Source organism: Castor canadensis, chromosome 15 (genome assembly GCF_047511655.1).
Source record: "Castor canadensis chromosome 15, mCasCan1.hap1v2, whole genome shotgun sequence".
Classification (NCBI taxonomy): domain Eukaryota; kingdom Metazoa; phylum Chordata; class Mammalia; order Rodentia; family Castoridae; genus Castor; species Castor canadensis.
Window position 1 is genome coordinate 87,458,698 of NC_133400.1, and position 20,757 is coordinate 87,479,454.

The 20,757-nt window shown below is 41.7% G+C and overlaps 1 protein-coding gene across 1 annotated transcript in view; it reads right to left on the bottom strand.

Moving 5' to 3' along the window:
* Positions 1-515: 515 nt before the first annotated feature.
* Itih2 (inter-alpha-trypsin inhibitor heavy chain 2) overlaps positions 516-20,757 on the bottom strand; it is a 38,641-nt gene continuing 18,399 nt past the window's right edge. Inside the window, exons 10-21 of the mRNA XM_020172772.2 lie at positions 15,190-15,358; positions 14,531-14,656; positions 12,920-13,101; positions 11,900-12,085; positions 11,387-11,526; positions 9,475-9,644; positions 8,752-8,889; positions 4,620-4,733; positions 3,772-3,970; positions 3,068-3,240; positions 2,232-2,343; positions 516-823 (exon numbers count right to left, since the gene is read on the bottom strand). Of these exons, the coding sequence (XP_020028361.1) occupies positions 676-823; positions 2,232-2,343; positions 3,068-3,240; positions 3,772-3,970; positions 4,620-4,733; positions 8,752-8,889; positions 9,475-9,644; positions 11,387-11,526; positions 11,900-12,085; positions 12,920-13,101; positions 14,531-14,656; positions 15,190-15,358 (1,857 nt within the window). The 3' untranslated portion in view covers positions 516-675. The remainder of the gene's footprint in view (positions 824-2,231; positions 2,344-3,067; positions 3,241-3,771; positions 3,971-4,619; positions 4,734-8,751; positions 8,890-9,474; positions 9,645-11,386; positions 11,527-11,899; positions 12,086-12,919; positions 13,102-14,530; positions 14,657-15,189; positions 15,359-20,757) is intronic.

Consider the following 20,757-nt stretch of genomic DNA (forward strand, 5'->3'; position numbering starts at 1 on the left):
CCAGGTCTTTGGGGCCTCCTGTACTTCTGGCTCACAGTGCAGGTTTTGAACTCACCAGCCTTAGTCACGTGAGCCAATGATGAGAGAGTTAATCGATCTGTTGGTTTTATATTTCTGGAGAACTCTGATGAACCCAGGTCCCATGAATTAAAAACCCAGGGGTCAACATTATGGAGGAAATCTTGGCTTGAGTGTCTTGACAAGGCTTTCCCTTCAGAGGGTGATGGGGGTTTTAGTATAAATCTCAGTTACAAAGCAACTAAGACCAAGTAACATCCCCTACTCATTTTCTATGTTCATTTAAATAACCTTATAATTGTCCTTCATACGTAACTAGCTATAAAAATGTGCTCAGTCTGCAAATGTCAACACCTGGCATTCAACAGCAGCAAAATTATCACAGAAAACACCAAATTCAGGGTGTTGGATGTCAGGTTAGCTCACAAAAGCCATTTCCTTTGTGTCACCTTGATTAAAACACATTAGCATCAGAAAATGCAACAAAATCCTAAGGCTTTCTTTGCAAAATGTTTATTTTCTTTAGATGTGTTAACAGGCTTTATAAACTACCCTGGTACCTGGGCTCGTTTCTAATTATTTAAACTGAGTAATAGCTACAAACTCATCAAGAAAAAAATGTATGTGTATACATATAATATCCAAAAGTATAAACCTTTAAGGCCGTTTGAGGAAGCTATAGAGCTGAGGCACAAAGTAATCTTTGTAATGTCCATCGATGAAACCTTTTCCACTGTTGTGCACAAACCAGCAGGGAACATCGGTCCCGAACACTGTGTCTGTTCTGTAGTCTTTCTGTAAGCCCCTGCAAGGAAAATGGTGTGTACACTTAGGGACATAGCCAGCAATAAGACACCCTCTTTGCCTAGCTGTTCTTTGGGCCCTTTCTTATTGCCATCTGTGCTCATTCCCCATCCTTCCCTACTCCCCAAGATGTCTGGGTGTTGGTGTTGGAAGGACAGAGGAAAAGCACTGTGTCCTTAGATAATTCGATAACCCTCTTAGAGGCTGACCCACATGGCCTCTTCAGCTAGAGAAAGAGCAGGAAATCACGCAAGTGGAAAGAAGACAAGAATAAAACTCCAAAATGTCGAAGTCTAACCTCCCACATCACTTGAAGAATCAATCTGAGGCACCTCTTGCCTTCACCTGGGTGCATGTTTTACTTAAGGCCAATGTCAACTGTCAATGTCTCTCCCTTCCTTCCTTCCTTCCTTCCTTCCTTCCTTCCTTCCTTCCTTCCTTCCTTCCTTCCTTCCTTTCTTCCTTCCTCCTTCCTTCCTCAATGTCAATTGTCAATGTCCTTCCTCCCTCCCTCCCTCCCTCCCTCCCCTCTTTGCCCCTTCCTCCTCCCTCCCTCCGTCTCTCCCTCCTTCCCTCCCTTCTTTCCTCTTTCTTTCTTTTTCTTTTCATATTGAGGTTTGAACTCAGGGCCTCTCACTTATTAGGCAAGCGCTCTGTCACTTAAGCCATGCCTCTAGTTAACTAAACCCATGCTTCAGTTAGTTTTTTGGATAGGGTCTTGCTTTTGCCCCGTGCTGACCCCAGACCACAATCCTTCTGCCTCTGCCTCCTGCATAGCTGTGATTACAGGCATGCATCACCATACCAGGCCCAAGAGACGTAGAGCAGAGTCAGTTGCTTTATAAAAACACTAAAAAGCCACAAATACTTTAAAATACCTTACTAGGCATGGGTGAGACAACTGCAAAAGACTGGGAAAAAGTATAAAGATAAGAACTTTACACTCAGAATGTTTCAAACTGTCTAAGTTCACACTTTAAAATGATGCATATGGATATTATTTTTGTAAAAAAAGCTCCACAAAAATGTGCTCTGTAAATCCAGACTAGAAAAGAAGGCCTTATGCAGAAATGCACACTCTTTCTCCAGCACTGTGGCTCGTGGCATTTTTATTTCTTCCTTTGCTCACCTTTTCCAATTATTCAGTTTGTTACCATAAGGCTTCTAAGGTCTGAATTTGAGAGCAAAGGATGAATTAACTTTGGCATTTCAGGATGTACTCTTACAGAGGCAGTCATTTTTGCATTTAAGGCGTGCCATCTGAAGTGTCCTTGTGCCAGTGTTACCTATGTGTCTGTTCCTGACGAATTGTCAAGTTTGACAGCAGTAATGCTAAGATGACTTTTTGTGCTCTGCTGTGTCACTGTGTGAGTCCAGTTCTACAGTTACTATCTGCATCGGAGGCCTACCTGGTGACAGTCAGCTTCTGTCCCTTCACTTCCATGCTTGCCTCGGGCTTCTCAGCGTCCTTTCCTGGTCTCTCATTGAAGATGTGTATCTTTGGCTCCTGCATGAATTGGCCTAGAGAAACAAAGCCCAGATGCTTACTTACCTGCAATGCAAGGTTGAGTAAAAAGGGAAGCCTCATTTTGGTCTCAGACTTTCCAGGGTAGAAATGTGTGTTGAGAGACAAAAGGAGCAGCAATGGGAGGGATGTCCTTCCTGAGAACTAATCTCCTTGATCTCCTTGTGTCTGTGAGGCTCATCTGCTGGACATCAATAAATTGCCACCCACCTGATGGCAGCAGGTGAGATGGCACTGGCTGGCATCACTCAAATCACAGGAACAGGTTTGTTTATGATACCATATGGTCACATTGAACCTTTTTTATTTTTTGGCAGTATTGGGATTCGAACTCAGGACCTTGTCCTTGGAAAGTCTGCACTCTATCACTTGAGTCATACCCCTCAACCTTTTCTGCTTTAGTTATTTTTTGGATAGGGTCTCACACTTTTGCCTGGGACCGCGATCCTCCTACCTACGCTTCTCCCATAGCCGGGATGACAGGCACACACCATCACACCGACCCTATCTTTTCTCTTAACTTGGCCAGTTTGTGGTCTTTGGAATCCTTGTCCTGAAGGGCAGAAGGTCCTGGCCATTGCACTCCTGAGTCACGGCACTGCTGCTTGTGTCTCTGCTATTGAGTCCTCGTGTGCCACCTTCTCACATCCTCACCGCATCATCCACGTCACTAAAGATGGAGTGTGGCCCCACATATGCCAGGTGGCTGAGGTACTTTACCCAGTAGTCCATGTGCGTTGGGTGAAAACTTGTTTGTGGGGGGAATGTAGATCCCCAGAAAGTCTACATTGACTGGATGCTTCTTCCAAACACGATGTAGCAGAATGGAAAAGGACATCTCTTTACCCAAGGTGAGTGTCACAGTTTTTTCTTTCTTCACAGAGACCAGCACCCTAGTGTAAGCCAACATGGAACCAAATGATTCCAGAACAGATTTCTGTAGCAAATTCTTCTCAACCCTACTGTGACCTATCCACTTCTCCCAGCACAATTCCACTGTCTTTCTGAGAGCTTCCCCATGATGTTGCTATGGAATGTTCTGAAATTCTATCGATTTGCATGCTTGTAACACACAACCAATCAACAGCTCCTAATTGGGTCAAAACTCTGGGGAAGATACAACCATACTATTTGTATACACTCTGATAAGGAATTGGCTACAAATTTCAGCAGATGGATTTATTCACTTGTTCAACACATGCATTAAGTACTTATTGTATACCATGCACTAGGCTAGGCACTGAGACACAATAGTGACCAAAAAACGTGGTCCCTGCTGCCAGGGACAGTGCAGTGTCCCTGCAGATACAAGTTCCTGAACATGAACTTGTAATTAAAAGGATAACCTTCAGTTGTGTGCTGCTATTGTTTATGTGTAGACTTATTTCCGCAGTACAGTGAAGGCCAGGTGTAACAATACTTGCCTCTGGTTAGCAATGCGAGCTGTGTCTGCCCAGGACAACTGAGATGAGCGAGAACCATGGCTCAGGGTGATGGTCTCAGTGCTTATTTCTACTTTCATGTCTTCATGTTGCAAATAAAATCCCAGTTTTCCAAAATAGGTGCTTAGCTTTCCATTCTCAGGCTTCTTGGCACCAACAAGCTGACCATTGACCGAAATCCCTGTGGAAGAAAGGATGATTTTTCTCTCTTGGGCTCCAGTCACTTATTTCTATGTATGGACACCATGATTCTAATTTATTAGACTTGACAATTTGAGAATATTATTTGTTATTATTTTGCTTCAGAATTTAAATAATTCTTTATAAATCTTATTTTATAGCTGATCTATTTTATTATAAAGTAATCATATCACAATAAGATTAGCTAGCTCATCCTCACAGTACAAATTTTGAACTAGAATTGTTCAAAACTGTTAAGAATATGTTTATAATTTAAATTCTTAATTACCAAAGTTTTAGTTTCTATTGTGTTGCTCTCCTTTTGCCATACATTGGTTTTTCTTTTTCTATAATATAATCACATTTTAAGTCATACATGTTCTGTGGTTTTCATCATAAAAACCATACAAAGATACGTGAATTAAAGAGGGAGACCTTCATGTTCTGGACACCTCAGTTTCTTCCAAAATATTAACTCCAGTTATTACCTAATCATATTACATGCAAAATTTTCTCTTTAAAAATAATTATCAAAGTTTGAAAAATTTAGAATTTCTATTAAAATGAGAATGAAAGAAATCCTAGGTAGTGACAGGGAAACATGACAGTTATCTGATTACTAAGTCAAATATAATTTATTTTTATCTTACCTAATTCTGGATCAGAAACCAGACTCAGGATTTTTCCAGGTTCTGAGTCAATATTGAAGCAAACATTCTTTTGGCTTTTTGGCAGGTAGATGATGAAATGTGGGTCATTTTCAACTGGAAAACATACAAGGAAAGCAAGAAAAAAAAAGCTGTAAGTCATAAAAATGAAAGAAAGAGATTAGCTTTATTAAGTTGATAGAGACGTATATTTTACATTGTCGTACACAGATGGAGTTTTTGGTGAAGAGTTGTATTTTTAAGGTGCCATATACAATGAAGAAAAATAAAGGTGACATAATATTCTTGTGACATATAGGTTAATACTGATCCATCCCAAGCTCTACTTTGCTTTTGGACGTGATTATGCTGGCTGATCTATGTTGGTCTTCCCCAATCCCATTTAAACATTCAACAAATATTCGGTGGTGGTGGTGGTGAGGGGGACAAACTATGTGCTAAGCACTAAATTAAGCAATGTTTGGTGCAGCCATTAAAAAAGTCAGGAGCTCTACCTTCAAGAAAGTAATAATTTAGTGAAGGGGGCAGAGGAGATGGCTAATATAAGAGAGAAGGAAGAAAACTGCCCCAGCTCACCTTGTGAGGATGGAGGTAAAGGATAACTGATTCCCTCTGGCCAACTGAGCAAGTCTGTATGAAGGGGTGGATTTTGAACTCAGCGTTAAAGTAGGAAGAGAGAAGGGGAAGGGCAGAAAACAAAGGAGAGAGAAAGAGAGAGATGTAAAGGGAGAGAAATTCACTCACTTTGTGATATGTTTAGAAAGTCACTCAATGGCCAGAGGAAGGGTTCATAGACAATGTAAAAGAAAGGTAAGACTAACACAGTAGCTCATAGAGAGCATGCACCACTAGAAACCAGACCTGTGTTCTGTTGGGAAGCTGTTGGAGATTTTGAGTATGAGACATGATTTGAGCCTCAGTTTACCAACAGTACTAGTGGCACATAAATAGAGGACTGGAGGGCAGACATGGGATGATCATTGAGGGTCTAGAGCAGCAATACAGCATGAGATGTTATATTCAAGAACTCAAATAACGGGCTAGCTAAAGGCTCAAGCGCCTGCCTAGCAAGGATGAAGCCCTGAGTTCAAACCCCTATACCGCCAGGGAAAGAAAAAAAAGGAACTTGAATAACTAATGGAATTGGCAAGGGAAGGAAATCTCATGAACTGTTTCAGTAGAGTCCGCCATGTCTGGTAACTGCTGTGGAGAGAGGGACAGCTTGGTCTGCCGGGTTCCTAGTCTCTATAATGTAAGAGGGAGGTCTGAGATGAAAAGAACCACAGTGCATGTGTTTTCCAGTACAAAATTGACAATGTGGGCTACCATCCACAGAGGTCACCATTCCTACTTATTACCACAGGGCTCCTTGCAAACATGAGCTCAACTTCTTCTCACTGTGTCCTTGCAGAGAGGACAGGTGACATCACAGTACTAGGACTCAACCCTAAGTGGCCTGATGAAAAGGCCAAGCTTGGGAGAGAGGAAGAGAGGCAGCTGTAGGAAGTATTTTCACTACAGAAAGAGAAGCAGCAAATCGTTTTGGATCCACATATAACACTTTTAGAGATAAACGACAGGAAAGAGATCACTTAAGATGTTCACACAGTCTTTGGCAAGCTTCCTCCATCACAGTATGATGGTCGGTGTGTGTAAACACACTCTTGGAGTTATTTTATTTGTTTGTTTTGTTGTGTCTTTTTTTTTTTTTTTTTTGAAACTGGGTCTCACTATGTAGCTGGCCTGGAACTCATGATCTTCCTGCCTCAGCCTCCTGAGTGCTGGGATTACAGATGTGTACTACCATACAAGGTTCAATGCTCTTGAGAAATAAGTTCTGAGGAATTCTTGCTCCAAACAGCTGTATTCCAGGGAATCTAGAGGGCTGCACTTTTTATGAAGAATGGAAACTACCCTTCAATTTGGATTTCAAGAAAACTCAAGTTGTGCTGGTCCTTCGGACCTCCCCCTAGGGAAAGGGGCAGATTCTCCCTTTGAATGTCGAAGCAGTCTTTTCTGAGAAAAAGAGAAGGAAAAGAAAAGCTCACCCAGGCTTTCTCCCCAGGGCTAGGAAATTACCAGGCAGTTGCAATGTCTGGGTGAAGGCAGCAACAATGCAGGGAGCTCACAAAACCCCGGGGAAACCCAGGAAAACCTACAGGCCACACTTGTTTTTAGTTGTCCTTAAAAATCACTGATTAGGCCTGGGGATGTAGCTCAGTGGTAGAGCACTTGCCTAATGCACACAAGGTCCCGGATTCAATCCCAAGCACCGTAAATAAACAATAATCACCAATTACAGAGGTCACCCGGCCGAGCTAGGTGTTATTGGTCTCCTACCAGCATTACTGAGGATAACCCCCTTGACACATGGGTCATGATGGTAACAGTTGTCTGGGTTTCTTTTTGTGAACTTAAAGGGTGCTTTCTTGAAACCACCAGCTCTTCACCTGGGCCTGTGCAGGCATCTTATGAGTGACTTTACTTATCAGAAGGCCCCCAAACTCCTCGCCCATGTGATGAACACCTCCATTTCCTTAATGTGCGTCCCACGAAGAGCTATGAAGATTATGCCCACTCAGACATTGGAGGTGAGGACTTTACCTTCAGTCACCTTTCCTAATACCTTCTCCTTCTCCTTCTTCCTCCTCTTCTTCTTCTGGTAGAACTTGGGCATCATTCTTGGTAGGTAACTGCTCTACCACTTGAGCCATACCTCCAGGCTTTTTGTTTTAGTTTTTATTTTTCATAATGTATTTCATGCTTTTGCTCAGACAACTTCAGACCATGATCCTCCTGTGTCTGCCTCCAGAGTACCTGGGATTACAGGTGTGCCCCACACTACCTGTTTATCCTCTATCCCCAAAACCCTCAGGGAGGTGGATTTGCGATTTGGGACGCTATATCCTCAAGCTTGGCCACCTTGTGAATAAGCTTTCTCTTTTGCAGAACTTGGCCATTTCAGTGATTGGCACCCTGCCTGTTGGATAACACATCCCAGGTTCAGTAACGCTGGTACCAGACTAGGAAATATGCTGGCCTCTACTTCTGCCAGGTGTCTCCCCTGCCTCACACGTTAAGACAGAAGATGCCAGAGAGGTTGACAACTGCTCAAGAGAACCACAGCTGCCAACTCTCAAAGAAATACATTTTCCTGGCCTTCAAATTGTCATATCTACCATCTATGCTGTTCACCAAAATCATTCCTAGAAAGGTTCTGTAAGGATGAGCAAAACTCAGATTTTTATACACTATTAAAACAAACAAATCCCACAAAATAACATACAGTTGTGTAGGAAATAACATTAATGTATTTTACATCATAAAAACTGATAGCTCTTAATCTCAGATAATAACCGGTTTATTGAGCAACCACTTTGGGCATGGCTTCACATTTATCAATACGCGTAGAAGCTTCTTTATAACTATTTTCAAAACAAAGGAAGCAACAGGATCAAGTTCACACAGATGCATTCTCCAAAGAGAATTTTCTTTCTACTGATGCTCCATGGACCCTCCCCCATGAGAGAAGAATTCCTTCTATCACTGGAGGTTCACCCCATACAGTTGGAAACAGAAGTTGTGAAATGAATTGCCCCTCCAAATTCACATGCTGAGGCCTAGCCCTCCATGTGATGGTATTTGGAGATGGTATTCGGGGTCTTTTGGGAGCTCATTAGGTTTAGATTAGATCCCAAGAATAAGGTGTTCATGATGGGATTTGAACATCATCTAAGAAGAGACATCTAAGAACTCTTCACTGCTGTCTCTACCTGAGTACACAAAGAAGAGGACACTGGAGATGGCAGCCACCTACAAGCCAAGGAAAGACATCTCAGATTGAAAAACTACTTGCTGGCACCTTGATCTTGAACTTCCAGCCACCACAACAGAGATAACTGAATGTTTATCATTTAGGTGCCCCTATCTGGGGTATTATGGCAGCCCCAGCAGACTAACACATGGAGCGACCTATTATCTGTCAACGGAAGGCAATGATGCCTGTAAAATAGCCCAGTTTCCCAGCTCATGGTGATTTTTATTAACATACAAAAATGTCCCCCAGGGTTCTGATGGGTGGAGAAGGTGGAAAATGCCCGTGGAGGCTCTTTACCTCTTATCACGTGTGGAGGGGGCGTTGACTCAAGTGGCTTGGCTCCTACCACAGGTAAGGCCATCGCTGGCGTTGGGGAGGCATTGGCCCAAGATGGGATGGAACCTGGAGCGACTCTGCTGCCATAATACAGAGCACCTGTGTAGAAGAACGTGCATCTGTCAGATTCCAAGGTTAGTTTTCCATAGAAATTGTGAGCAATGTCAACACAGCCCCCAGAAGGTCTCAGCTAGGGCTTTTTCACATTATTTTTAATGTGTTGTTAGAAATACAAGTTCAGCTGGAAAAAGAAAACAATACAAAGTGTTCAACAACTAAATGGAATTTGTGCATTTTTAAATGCATGATGGTATGTATCAATTAAAAACTCTATTTTATTAGATACAGTTAAAACTGAAATAGTTTCATTTTCCAAGGTCAATAGTTACAATATGCCTAAAATATGTTTGTTACAACTATTGAAGTGAAAACAAATTTAAATGTTGATTTCAAAAATGGGTGTGGGAGTTCACAGGTTTTCAAAATTCCTTTGGGAGATAAATGAGCAAAAAATGTTTAAAGACCACAGCAACAAACCATCCTCAAAGTAGGTTGAAGTGACAAGCTGGGACACATGGGGACACAGGCTAAGAGCAAGAGGAGGTCAGGGGCAGAAGAGAGCAGAGCTGCGGGGACTTGAACACAGGACAAGAAAGCTGCCCCGATCTATTGCAGAACACGGACCTGAGCAGCACGAGTGGTCCTGTGGAGGGGAGTCAGCCAGCATGCGTTCATCCCCAGCATCGTTCTCTATCACCATTGCAGTGAGCGGGGTCACAATGTGATGTTCCAGAGACATCTGCAGGATTGTTTTTGTAATTTTCCTTTTGGCAGCAGCTGTAGGAGCCAAGCTTCTGCATTTGGGAAATAGAGTCACTATAGAACATCACTATGTTTAAGGGTGAACTCAAGTTCCATACTCACACCCCCCCACTTCTGATGTCCAGCTAAAACCCTGGCCAGGCAGCTGGGGTGCACAAGGTAAGAGGGAAACAGGTAATTGGCTCCATGAAGCTTAGTATTTTATCTAACTGTGCACTGCAAAGGGATTTTTTTAAGGCTTTATTTTTTTTCAGAGCAGTTTTAGGTTCACAGGGAAATTGAACAGAAGGTACCTAGCAATTTCCCATAAACCCCAGTGCCCTCCCTGCCATGCACAGCATCGCCTCCTGTGAACATCCTGCACCAGAACCACACATTTGTTGAACTGATGAATGTGCATTGGCCTGGAAGTCAGTAGTTTACATTAGGGTCGAGTCTGGGTGTTCCCACATTCCATGGGCTTGGACCAATGTATGATGTCATTTATTCACTGTTGCACTACGATTCAGAATAGTTTTGCTCCCCTAAAATGCTCTGTACTCCACCTACTCGTTAACCCCTTGCCTGAACTCCTGGCAACCACTGATCTTTTTTTTTTCACAGAGCTTTTTAAAAATCAATATTTAATTCCTGAAGCAATTTGCTCTATGCCTTTAAAACACATCCAGTGTTCCTCTACCAAGGGGCAGGGATATTTCTTGCTTAGCTCAAAGCCACAGCTTACAGCCTTGTGTATTTTTTTATAATCTTATTGACATCAGGGATTTTCTCTGTGAGTCCAGTTACACAATGGTATTTAATTTTCCCAACCTAGTTCAGATGACCTCATTCCATCTTCCTGAGAATCTGATCTAATAGGTGGAGTGGGGTTTGGGAATGGTCATTTCTATCAAACATCCCCATGTAATTCTGACACAGGTGGTCAAGGAGCCTACATTACTGTAGTAATGTAGTCCTTAAGTTGAGATGCATCTCAGCTGAGAAACCAGAGGTGACATAGACAAGCATTAGAGAGCCTTTCTTAGTGGATATCATAATCACATAGTGGTAAATTTCTCTTTGGACAATAACCCGTTTTCAAAAGTAAGTGCCTGCAATCCTAACTACTCAGGAAGCAGAGATCAGGAGGATTGTGGCTTGAAGCCAGTCCCAGGCAAACAGTTTGCAAGATCCTATCTCTAAAATACCTAACACACCCACAAAAAAAAGGGCTGGTGGAGTGGATCAAGTGATAGAGTGCCCACCTACCAAGCATGAGGCTGTGAGTTCAAATCCCAGTAACAACCCCCCAAAAAAGTAAATACAAATGAACTACCAATAGACACAGCAATATGGATAACTCTCAAAGACACCACATTGAGTGGAAGAAATTGCATGACTATGGGAAATTTAGTAATAGGCAAAACTAATGAATGGTGACTGACATCAGAATAAGGGTTTCCACTGGAAGTAGAGAAGAGACTAAGGGATCTCTCAGTAGTCCTGTATCTGGATTGGGATGGTGCTTACATGGGAGATATATATATATATATATAACTGTAATTAAACTGTACAGTTAAAATTAATGTACTACACATACTTTATGTGTGCTATACTTTAATTTAAAAAAAGTGAGAGAGAACCCAGCTTTAGCTGAAGTCCTGGGAAGCAGTAGTTGTTAATAAACCAAACCCTATGTTAAAGCACTGACTTTCTTGGCTACAGACTCTTTTTGTGCACATCCTCAAATATTCCAGATGAACAGTCCCTGTGGTATGTACTTTTCTCTCCTTACCTCTCTACTAGCAGTTGGTTGATTGTGAGATAGGCCCACAGTTTCCTGGTGAAGTCAGGGTCTGCATGCTTATCTTTTGACAGGAAGTCCTCCAAATCGTCCATCTGGGCGAGGGTTTCCAGGACCAAGTCGGTGCTAGCCTAGACCATGGAAGGTTCCGTTGAAGGACCCCAAGGGAGCAGAGTTGTAGTTAATCAATTCATATTTTTAGTACCTGCTCTGAGGGACTCAGAGCACCATGCACTATGGGGGAATCCAAGGGAAGTGGAAGATAGCATCTGCTGGGGAAGTCAGTGCACCCTCCAGCGGCTGAGCTTGGGCTTGGGTGAAAAAGTGAGGATTTACAGACTAGTTGGGAAGATGGCAGAGATATTCTCATGCCTTCTCTTTCACTTACTGCTTCCATTCTACACACGATTCTAGGAATGCAGAGGATTAGCTTGTTAGCACACAGATGGACTGCATGCTGGGGACCAGTTAGCGTTTTAAGAATGAGCAGGGAAGCAGAAGTACCGCAGTCGCGGTGATAACGCTCTGTAGTTGCTCCAATTTACTTGGCTCAAATTTTCCTGCCACAACAATCTCTGAACCTCCAAAGTAGTTGTAGAAACTGTTTTGAGTGACATCTGTTACTGACGTATGGGGGTAGTTGAATTGAACATTCCGGAGCAGTGGAGTAGAAACCTGGTTGTAGAATTTCTAGAATTCATGAAAAAAAAAAAGAAAGAAAACCACAGGGAAATCATTATTTTCAGACCATTTTGTAGATCTAGCATCTTCCTCTGAAGTTCTTCACATACTTAGCAGACACTTCTTACTTTATTCTCATGGACCTCTGGGATAACGAAAAATAATCATGATTATTAGGTGATTATTGCAGACACAATAATGAGTTGCAGAGAAATTACCTATGATTTAAGAGCCAAGCATTTTTTCCCTTTGTTATGATCAGTATAAAAAACTCATGGACACTTGTAATAATAAAAGTCATCTGGGTAGATGTTCCCTGAATCAGAACTACATCCCCCACATGTACCCAGGTTTAAATATGGTCCTAGCCACTGAAATTGTTTTCTTGTCCACTCACTTAGTCAAGCAAATAATTTGCATTTTTTGCTTAAGGAGATGTAGATGCCATAGTCTGATCTGCTTTACATGATTTTCAAAAATTGATACCCAAGATAACAGTGCACTTCAGAGGGAAAGCAAGTGCCCATGATAATAGGAAGAGTGATGGCTCAGTGGGACCCATAACCAGCAGGAAATTGAGTGCCTCAGAAGAACTTTCTGTTCAGGGGTAGCGAAGGGGGGGACCTTTGGTTTTATTGACTCCCATCTTACTATAGTGCAGAATTCCAAGGGAGGGAGGTGATCTGTGAGAAAGGAATTGAACAGTTCCTTGAATCTTGTAAGTGAAATATGGCTGAAATAACAACAAATTTGAGTCAAACTCAGCTGTCTCCTTAGAGCATTAGATATGAGTAGTTGGATAATTTCTACTAAGAGGGAGAAAGCCCCTGAAGGAAATGCTACCTTGAGTTGGGAGGATGTGTCCTGGTTTCCATAAATCCTTTGAGCAATTCCATGGTTTTCACTGGACAGTCTCTTCAAAAAATCATAGTCAACATCAAATCCTATCCCCAAGCTGAACAAGGAGATGTTGTCTTGTATGTTCTGTTTCACATTTTTCTGAATTTTGGACAATTTTAGTTCACCTAAAGTTAGTGATGATAGAAAGAAAAGGAACATTGGAAAGTTCAGGGAAGGTAGTTTAGCAAACTTGATTTGTTAGACTAAAAATGTATTTACCCTTTGACATAGTTACTCAGCTTCTAGGATTTTGTTTTTGAATAGATACACCCAAACACATCAAAATAAAGAATGCACAATAGTACAAAGCAACATTACTTGAGAAGAGTGCCATATTGGAAGCACCTTAACTGTTCATCCCTTCAGATTGGTTAAATTGTGGTTATTTTGTTTGTATATATGCATGCATGTATACATACATACATACGTATATGTGTACATATGTATATGTGCCTGTATATACATATGTGTATGCAAATATGTATATAGAGTATGCATGAACTATTTCTGGAAACTGGTACCCAGGGACTAGCTCTAGGACAGGAACTGAATGATTAAGGCACAAGAGTGAGAAATAGATTTTAAAAAACCCTGTATTTTCCATTCCTTTCTTATAAATTTATTCAAAACAAGAATGTTAGAAGTTATCTGATTGGAGGAGGAAAAACATCAAATCTATAGCAAATACCTAATAATTCTCATGTGAGTTATTATTGCTATTATTATTATCCTATATGTGGTACAGGGGTTTGAACTCAGGGCCTCACACTTGCTAGGCAGGCTCTCTACCACTTAAGCCATTCCGCAGACTAGTGTCACTGATGATAAAATGGATATCCTTTGCCTTTCAGAAACACCTGTTGGCGTTGTTCCTTATTATGGCCTCACACATCTTCACTCCCCTCAGCCGTCACAGGCACAGGTTGGACATGGAAACAGTCACTACAGCACTACCTAGTATTCACTGTTACTTATATTTGTCACATATAGAGCACATAAAAATAAAAGTAGGAAACAGAAGTTGGGAGATGTTAAGACCAACTGGGAAATGGATAGGAAAATGACTATGGATAAGAAAAACGATGTACTCAAAGGTTGTATCAGAGAGCAGTCATTTCTCCAGTTGCCACTGGAAGAAATGTGGAAGACAGAAGAGAATCTGATACTGTGGGCTCTGGAGATACCCCTGGGAGAGCTGGATAAAGATTTGTCATTCACAACTCCCACCACTATCTTTGCATACCCACAGTTGAGGAAATAAATGCATTTCACTGGTTTGTATAAGCACTCACATATGTGATTAGAATTCAAACTCAACTTTCCCCATATTGCAGGGGGAAACTGAGGCAGTCAAGAGCACCACTGAACATGTCCGGAAACTGGCTTAGGGGGCAAGTGCTTCCAGGTCAGAAGACTTCTGTTAGGGAGCAGGGGCTTAAAGTACTTTAGAAACTCAAACTCCAAGAGCTTCTAAAGAGTTTTAGAGTTCCTTCATTAAGCAAAATGCATTCTTAAAAGCAACATTTGTCACGAAAAAATTGAGGTGAGACTTGCCTACTGTTGGATCTCCATCAGAAACCAAAATGATCAGAGAGACTGAGTTGGGATCCAACAGCCTCAAGTTATTGGCTTCATTCAGAATGAAGATTGCACGCAGGAGGGCTTCATTGATGTTTGTGCCTGTCAAAGTAATAAAATGTGTGATCACACATGCAATACACACACAAAATCGCATCCTGGATTCAGGTTCATCTGTCTAGTGATTACTTTTGCATATTTAGTCAATGTTAAAATCACTGGATTGCTTTTCAAGGGACATACATTTTGGTCTGCCTGGTCAATATCCCCTAGTGCAGTAAATTATTTAAACTAAACTATCCCCGTAGAGAAGAATGGCCACTTCAACACACAGGTCTGTCACTTTATAAGTCCATGAAGACAGTTAAATTTCATACTATGTAAGTAACAAAGACGGCTAGTGTTACTCACCGAACCCTTTTTAGTGAGAGATTGGACTGGTTCAACACTCACGTGGCTGGATTATGTGCTGAACTTTCTCCATAGTGATCACCATTTACCAATAAATGTGTTAGTTAGGCTAGACCGTTGCAGACTGGCAAAGACTATTGTGGTGGGGGAAAATGATTTTCAAGTGAACCAAAACTTGAAGCTTATGAAAGTTTTCTGCTGGACTTTAGGCCAAACCCACTCACCTCCACTGGGTTGAATTTTCTCAATGTATCTCTTGGCATCTGTGATTTGTGTTTTAGTAGCTGAAACTAAATCATTTCTCCAGGTTCGAACATTGTGGTTGAAATCGACCACAGAGAACTGGTCTTCGGCTCGTAGGTCATCCAGTATAGTCTTCATTGCTTCCACAGTCTATTGCAGAGGAGAATTAAGAAGGGTCTCATGACACGAAGAAGCTGAGAGGATGATCATTTGCCTTTCACCCTTCAAGTACTGACTCAATGTGAACTTCTTCAAGAAAGCCTTTTTTCACCCACCTCAGTCAGCACAGACCTGTCCCTCCTCTGTGCTGGACACGGATGGTTGGTTTTGGATACTTATACTTTTCCTGTCTGATTTGTTTTGCACAACCACTTTTTCCTAGTCTAAGTTTAAGTTAAGGACCACAAAACTTCAGGTGCCTGAAAATCAAATATATTTCTCAATCCCATTATTCACTCTCTTAAACTATTTATATATTTATTTGCTTATGTATTTATTTTGAGACAGGATCTCACAATGCAGGCCAGGTTGTCCTGGAACTCACTACGTAGTCCAGACTGGCCTTGAACTCATGATCCTCCTGCCTCAGCCTCCCAAGTGCTGGAATTAAAGGTGTGTCCCAACATACTTGGTCTTAAGCCACGGTTTTTCATGTTTTTTCTCTTCAAACTGTCTACATCTCTCTCTCCCACTATCTCAGTCGATGACCTCAATGCATGCTTCTCTAAAAACGCAAGGATTCAGAAAGAAATTTCCATTGACTCCCACCACCATAAAACCACACCAATGGCAATATTTGAACACAAATACTGTTCCTTCCTGCCAAGTAGTCTAGAGCAACAAGCTCTATTTCTACCTACTGAAAATTCATTTATTGCAAACCACTGAAAGCCATGGTTCTAGTAATGATCCTTTGCTTCTTAAATCTCCCTCCTCCACTGGTAGATTTCCATGAACACAAAAGCATGCCGCTGTTTCTCGCCCTCTGAGAACTTCATTTCTGCCTCTTTTCTTTCTCATCAGCTTCTCTTTCATACATTCCTTCAATGAATTTCTTAATTGCACTGTCTTCAGAGATCCTCTTCCTGTTTTCTTTTAAACTCCCTCCATTCAGAGGTTCATCCTCATCATTCTATTGAAACCACTCTTGTCAAGGTCACCAATGACCTTGATGTTGCTAAATCCAATGGACCATCTCACTTCTTGTCACACTCATCTTATTACCAGCATTTGAACAAACAGCTCATGCCCTTCTCCTCAGTACAACTTCCTTACTTGTGTTCCAGGGTTTATTTTTTATTAGCTTTTTTTTTTAAGGCAATACTTGGGATGGAACCCAGGGCCTTGTGCTTACTGGGCAAATGCTTACTGCTTGAGCCATACCTCCAGCCCCTTCATTAGCTTTTGATTGCTCTCCATTGGTGCTCTCCTCTTCTCCTCCAATTCTTGGTATTGGAGGCTCCACTGTTCTACCTTGATCCTCTACTCCATCTGCTCCTTGGTGTTCCCACGCAGCCTCAACACTGTCAACACCCTCTGTGTGCTGGTGACCTCATGCTTTATCTCCACAGCTCGCTTTTGAGCACTAGCCTTGTATATCAGCAGCATCCTCAACAAGTTTACTTGGATGTTTTATAGACATCTCAAACTTAACATATCCTGACAAGTCCCCACATTCCTTATGTTGCCTGAGTCTGTCCCTGTCTTTTCTGATCACTCACAGCAAACTCCATCCTTCCAACTGCTCAGACTGAAGGCCTACTGGCATCTTTCACTCTCTCTTCTCCTACTCCACAGCCAACCCTGAAGAACAGATTCCAGAATCCAGTCACTTCCTATCCACACCTTCTACCTGGTCCACTCTGCCATCCTTTCTTGCTTGGATTAGTGCAACAGCCTCTTTTGTGGCCTCCCAGCTTCCACCCTCACCCCTACACTACTCAGTTCTCAACATAGCAGCCAGAGAGACCCCTTAGCATGTGTCCCATCACACCACTCTTTCAGTCAAACACTCCTCTCCACTTGCTCCCTGTCTGTCTCTGAGGAAAAGCCAAGGGCCTGGGTGTGACCCAGCTGGCTTTCCATGATGCTTCCTTCTGTCTTTGTCTCCCACTGCTCTCCCTCACTGGCCTGCTCCCTGTTATTTGTCCCTGTCTGGTACACTTCTGACTTAGACTCATGGTGCAGGTTGCTCGTGTTACCTATCATGGTCTTCCACTTGACACCTGCACGACTTTGTCCTCAAAGAATTCTCAATATTTAACTTACACACTGACTTAAAGTTTAATCTTTCCGAAATTGGCATGACTGATTCCCAACATACTCCTCTTAAAAAACAAACAGAAAGCTTCCACCATTGAATGTCTTTTTTTTGTTTGGTTGGAGGTACTGGAATTCGAACTCAAATGGGACTTGCTAGGCAGGTGCTCTACTATGAGGGTTATGACCCCCCTCCCTCTTTTGCTTCAGTTATTTTTCAAGTATGGTCCTAGTTTATGTCCTGGGTCAGCCTGGGATCACTATCTTTTCCTACCTGATAGCTGGAATTACAGGGTTCCTTCACTGTGTAATTGATCGTTGAGATGGAGTCTCACTAACATCAGGCTGGCCTTAGAACTTTGATCTCCTGATCTTTGCCTCTCAGGTAGTTATCACTACAGGAATGGAATACCACATCCATTTCCCCCCTCTTTTTTAGTTTTTGGTTTGCTTGTTTGAGACAGGATCTCCCTATGTAGCCCAGGCTGGTCTTTAACTTAGGAATTTCCTGCCTCAGCTTCTGCCTCCCAAATGCTGGGATTACAGATATGTCACAACTTGCCCAGCTATAAATGCCCTTTTCCATTTTCTTTTGTGTATTATTTATTCTCTGCCCACCCCCAAATGTAAACTCATAAACTCCATGAAGGCAGGGATGAGTTTTTAAATTAAAAAAAATTCAGGCCAGGTGCAATTGTTCAAGCTTGTAATCCTAGTTACTTGGGAGGTGGAGATCCGGAGGGTTGCAGTTCAAGCCCAGTCCAGGCAAAAAGCAAGACCCCATCTCAACCAATGGCTGGGCTTGGTGGGTTGTATCTGTCATCCCGACTATGTGGGAAAGCACAAATAAGAAGATCATGGCCCAGGCCTGTCTAGGCACAAAGCAAGACCTTATCTCAAAAATAACCAACACAAAAGTTCTGGAGGCGTAGCTCAAGTGGAAGAGCACCTATTCAGCAAGCATGAAGCCCTGAGTTCAACCCCTAGTACCACCAATTTTTTTTTTACCCTTAACATGTAAGAATTGTACAAGGTAATGAGGTAGAGTGTGAAATATTTCAACACATGTGTACCACGTGCACTGATGGAGTCAAGGTAAAGCACGTGCTGTCCTACTCGTTCCTCTGAGCTTGGAGCCTTTGGGCTTCTCTCTTTTGTTTTCTCATAACATGATAGGTTACTGTGGGCTCCAGTCAACACACTGCACTGCACAGCACCAGAATTCATGCCTTCCAGCGAAGGGGTGACTTTCGTTGCTGATTTTTATGCTTTTGGTCTATTTTGCTCACTGATGAACTAAGTGTCTGACACATAGGAGATGCTTCACAAATATTTGTTGAATGAATGAAGGAAGGGAGGAGGGAAGCAGTGAATAAATAAATCATTGTTTTTGAGAAATGATTTTTAACTGGGAAAAAAAATCTCCCAGGGACATTGGACAATGTCTGATGTCTGTTTTTGTTTTTGGGTTTTTATTGGCTGTACAGAGGTGGAACTCAGGGCCTTATGTTTGCTAGGCAGGTGGTCTACCACTTGAACCACACCCTCAGTTTTTTTGCTTTAAGATTGTTTTTTAAATAGGGCTGGCACTTTTGATCAGGTCTGACCTTAGACAGTGATTTTCCTACCTCTGCCTCCCACATAACTGAGATTACTGGCATGAACCACCCCATGGGGCAATGAAGTCCTTTTTTAATTGTTGTGACCAATTAAAGGAGGGGAATAAATTAAAACATTTTCTTGTTTAATCTTTAGATTTGCTTCCTTACTGTTTATCATTGAATAAGTCAAAATTGAGCTCTGAACTGGAAGATTTGAGACAGGGTCACACTCAAGGACTTATAACTAAAAATGATGCCCATGGATGGACAGAATTAATATTGTGAAAATTGCTATCCTACTAAAATCAATCCAAAGGTTTGATGTAATCCCCATCAAAATTCCAGCGTCATTTTTCACAGAAATAGAAAAATGAATCCTAAAATTCCTATGGAAGCACAGACCCTGAATAGGTAAAATAATACTGAGCAAAAAGAGCAATGCTGAAGGTATCACAATCCCTGACTTCAAACTATACTACAGAGCCATAGTAACAAAAACAGCATGGTACCAGCAGCTAGTCATTGCATAAAGGATTAATATCCAGAATGTATAAAGAGCTCCAAAAATTAAACACCAAAGGAACAAACAACCCAACTAATAGATGGGCAAATAAATTGAGCAGACAGTTCTCAAAAGAAGTATAAATGGCCGGTAAATATATGAAGAAATGTTCACCATCCCTTAGCCATAAAGAAATGCAAATCAAAACAACCCTGAAATTCCATCTAGCCCACTCAGAATGGCAATCGCCAAGAAAACAAACAACAACAAATGCTGGAGAAGATGCAGGGACAAAGGAACCCTTACACACTGTTGGTGGGAAGGTAAATTAGAGCAGCCACTATGGAAATCAGTACAGAGGTTCCTCAAAAAACTAAAAATAGAATTAGCATTTAATCCTGCTAGACCACTCCTGGGTATATATCCAAAGGAATCCAAGTCCGCATACAGTAGATACCTGCTCGCCCATGATCATAGTCAAACCAGGAAACTGGCCCACGTGCCACCTACTGACGAATGGATAAAAGAAAATGTGGCTCCTACACACAACGGAGTATTATTCAACCATAAAAAAGAATGAAATGACGTTGTTTGCAGGAAAATTAATGGAACTGGAGATCATCATGTTAAGAGAAACACCCAGAAAGACAAATATCACTTTTTTCTCAAATGTGGAGTCTAGATCTAAAAAAAAAAAAAAAAAGAGTAGCAGTACAAAAGGGGAGCTGTGTGGGGGTACGAGTCAGCAGGAGGAGGGAAGGTGAAAGGAAAGGGTGGAATATGATAGAAGTACTTCATACACATGTATGAAAATAGAATAATAAAACTGTCAAAATTATTTAAAGGGGGAGAGGGTAAAAGAGAGTTATACAGGGGGTGAACTTGATCTAAGTACATTATATGCACGAATAGAAATATCACAATGAAACCCTTTTTGTACAATTGATACACTAATTAACAAGAAGAACGAGGGGCCGGGGATGTAGTTCAGTAGAGTGCTGGTCTGACATAGGTAAAGCCCTGTGTCTGATCCCTAGCACTGCCAAAAAAAGAAAAATGGTATGCAAACGATGATTTCAAGTTCCTGATGAATAATGGGAGACGTTAAAGTCAAGCATGCAGAAGAACTAAAAGAATATGACTTGAAGAGTGACCAGAGAAAGGAGAGGTCATGCAGAGACAAAACT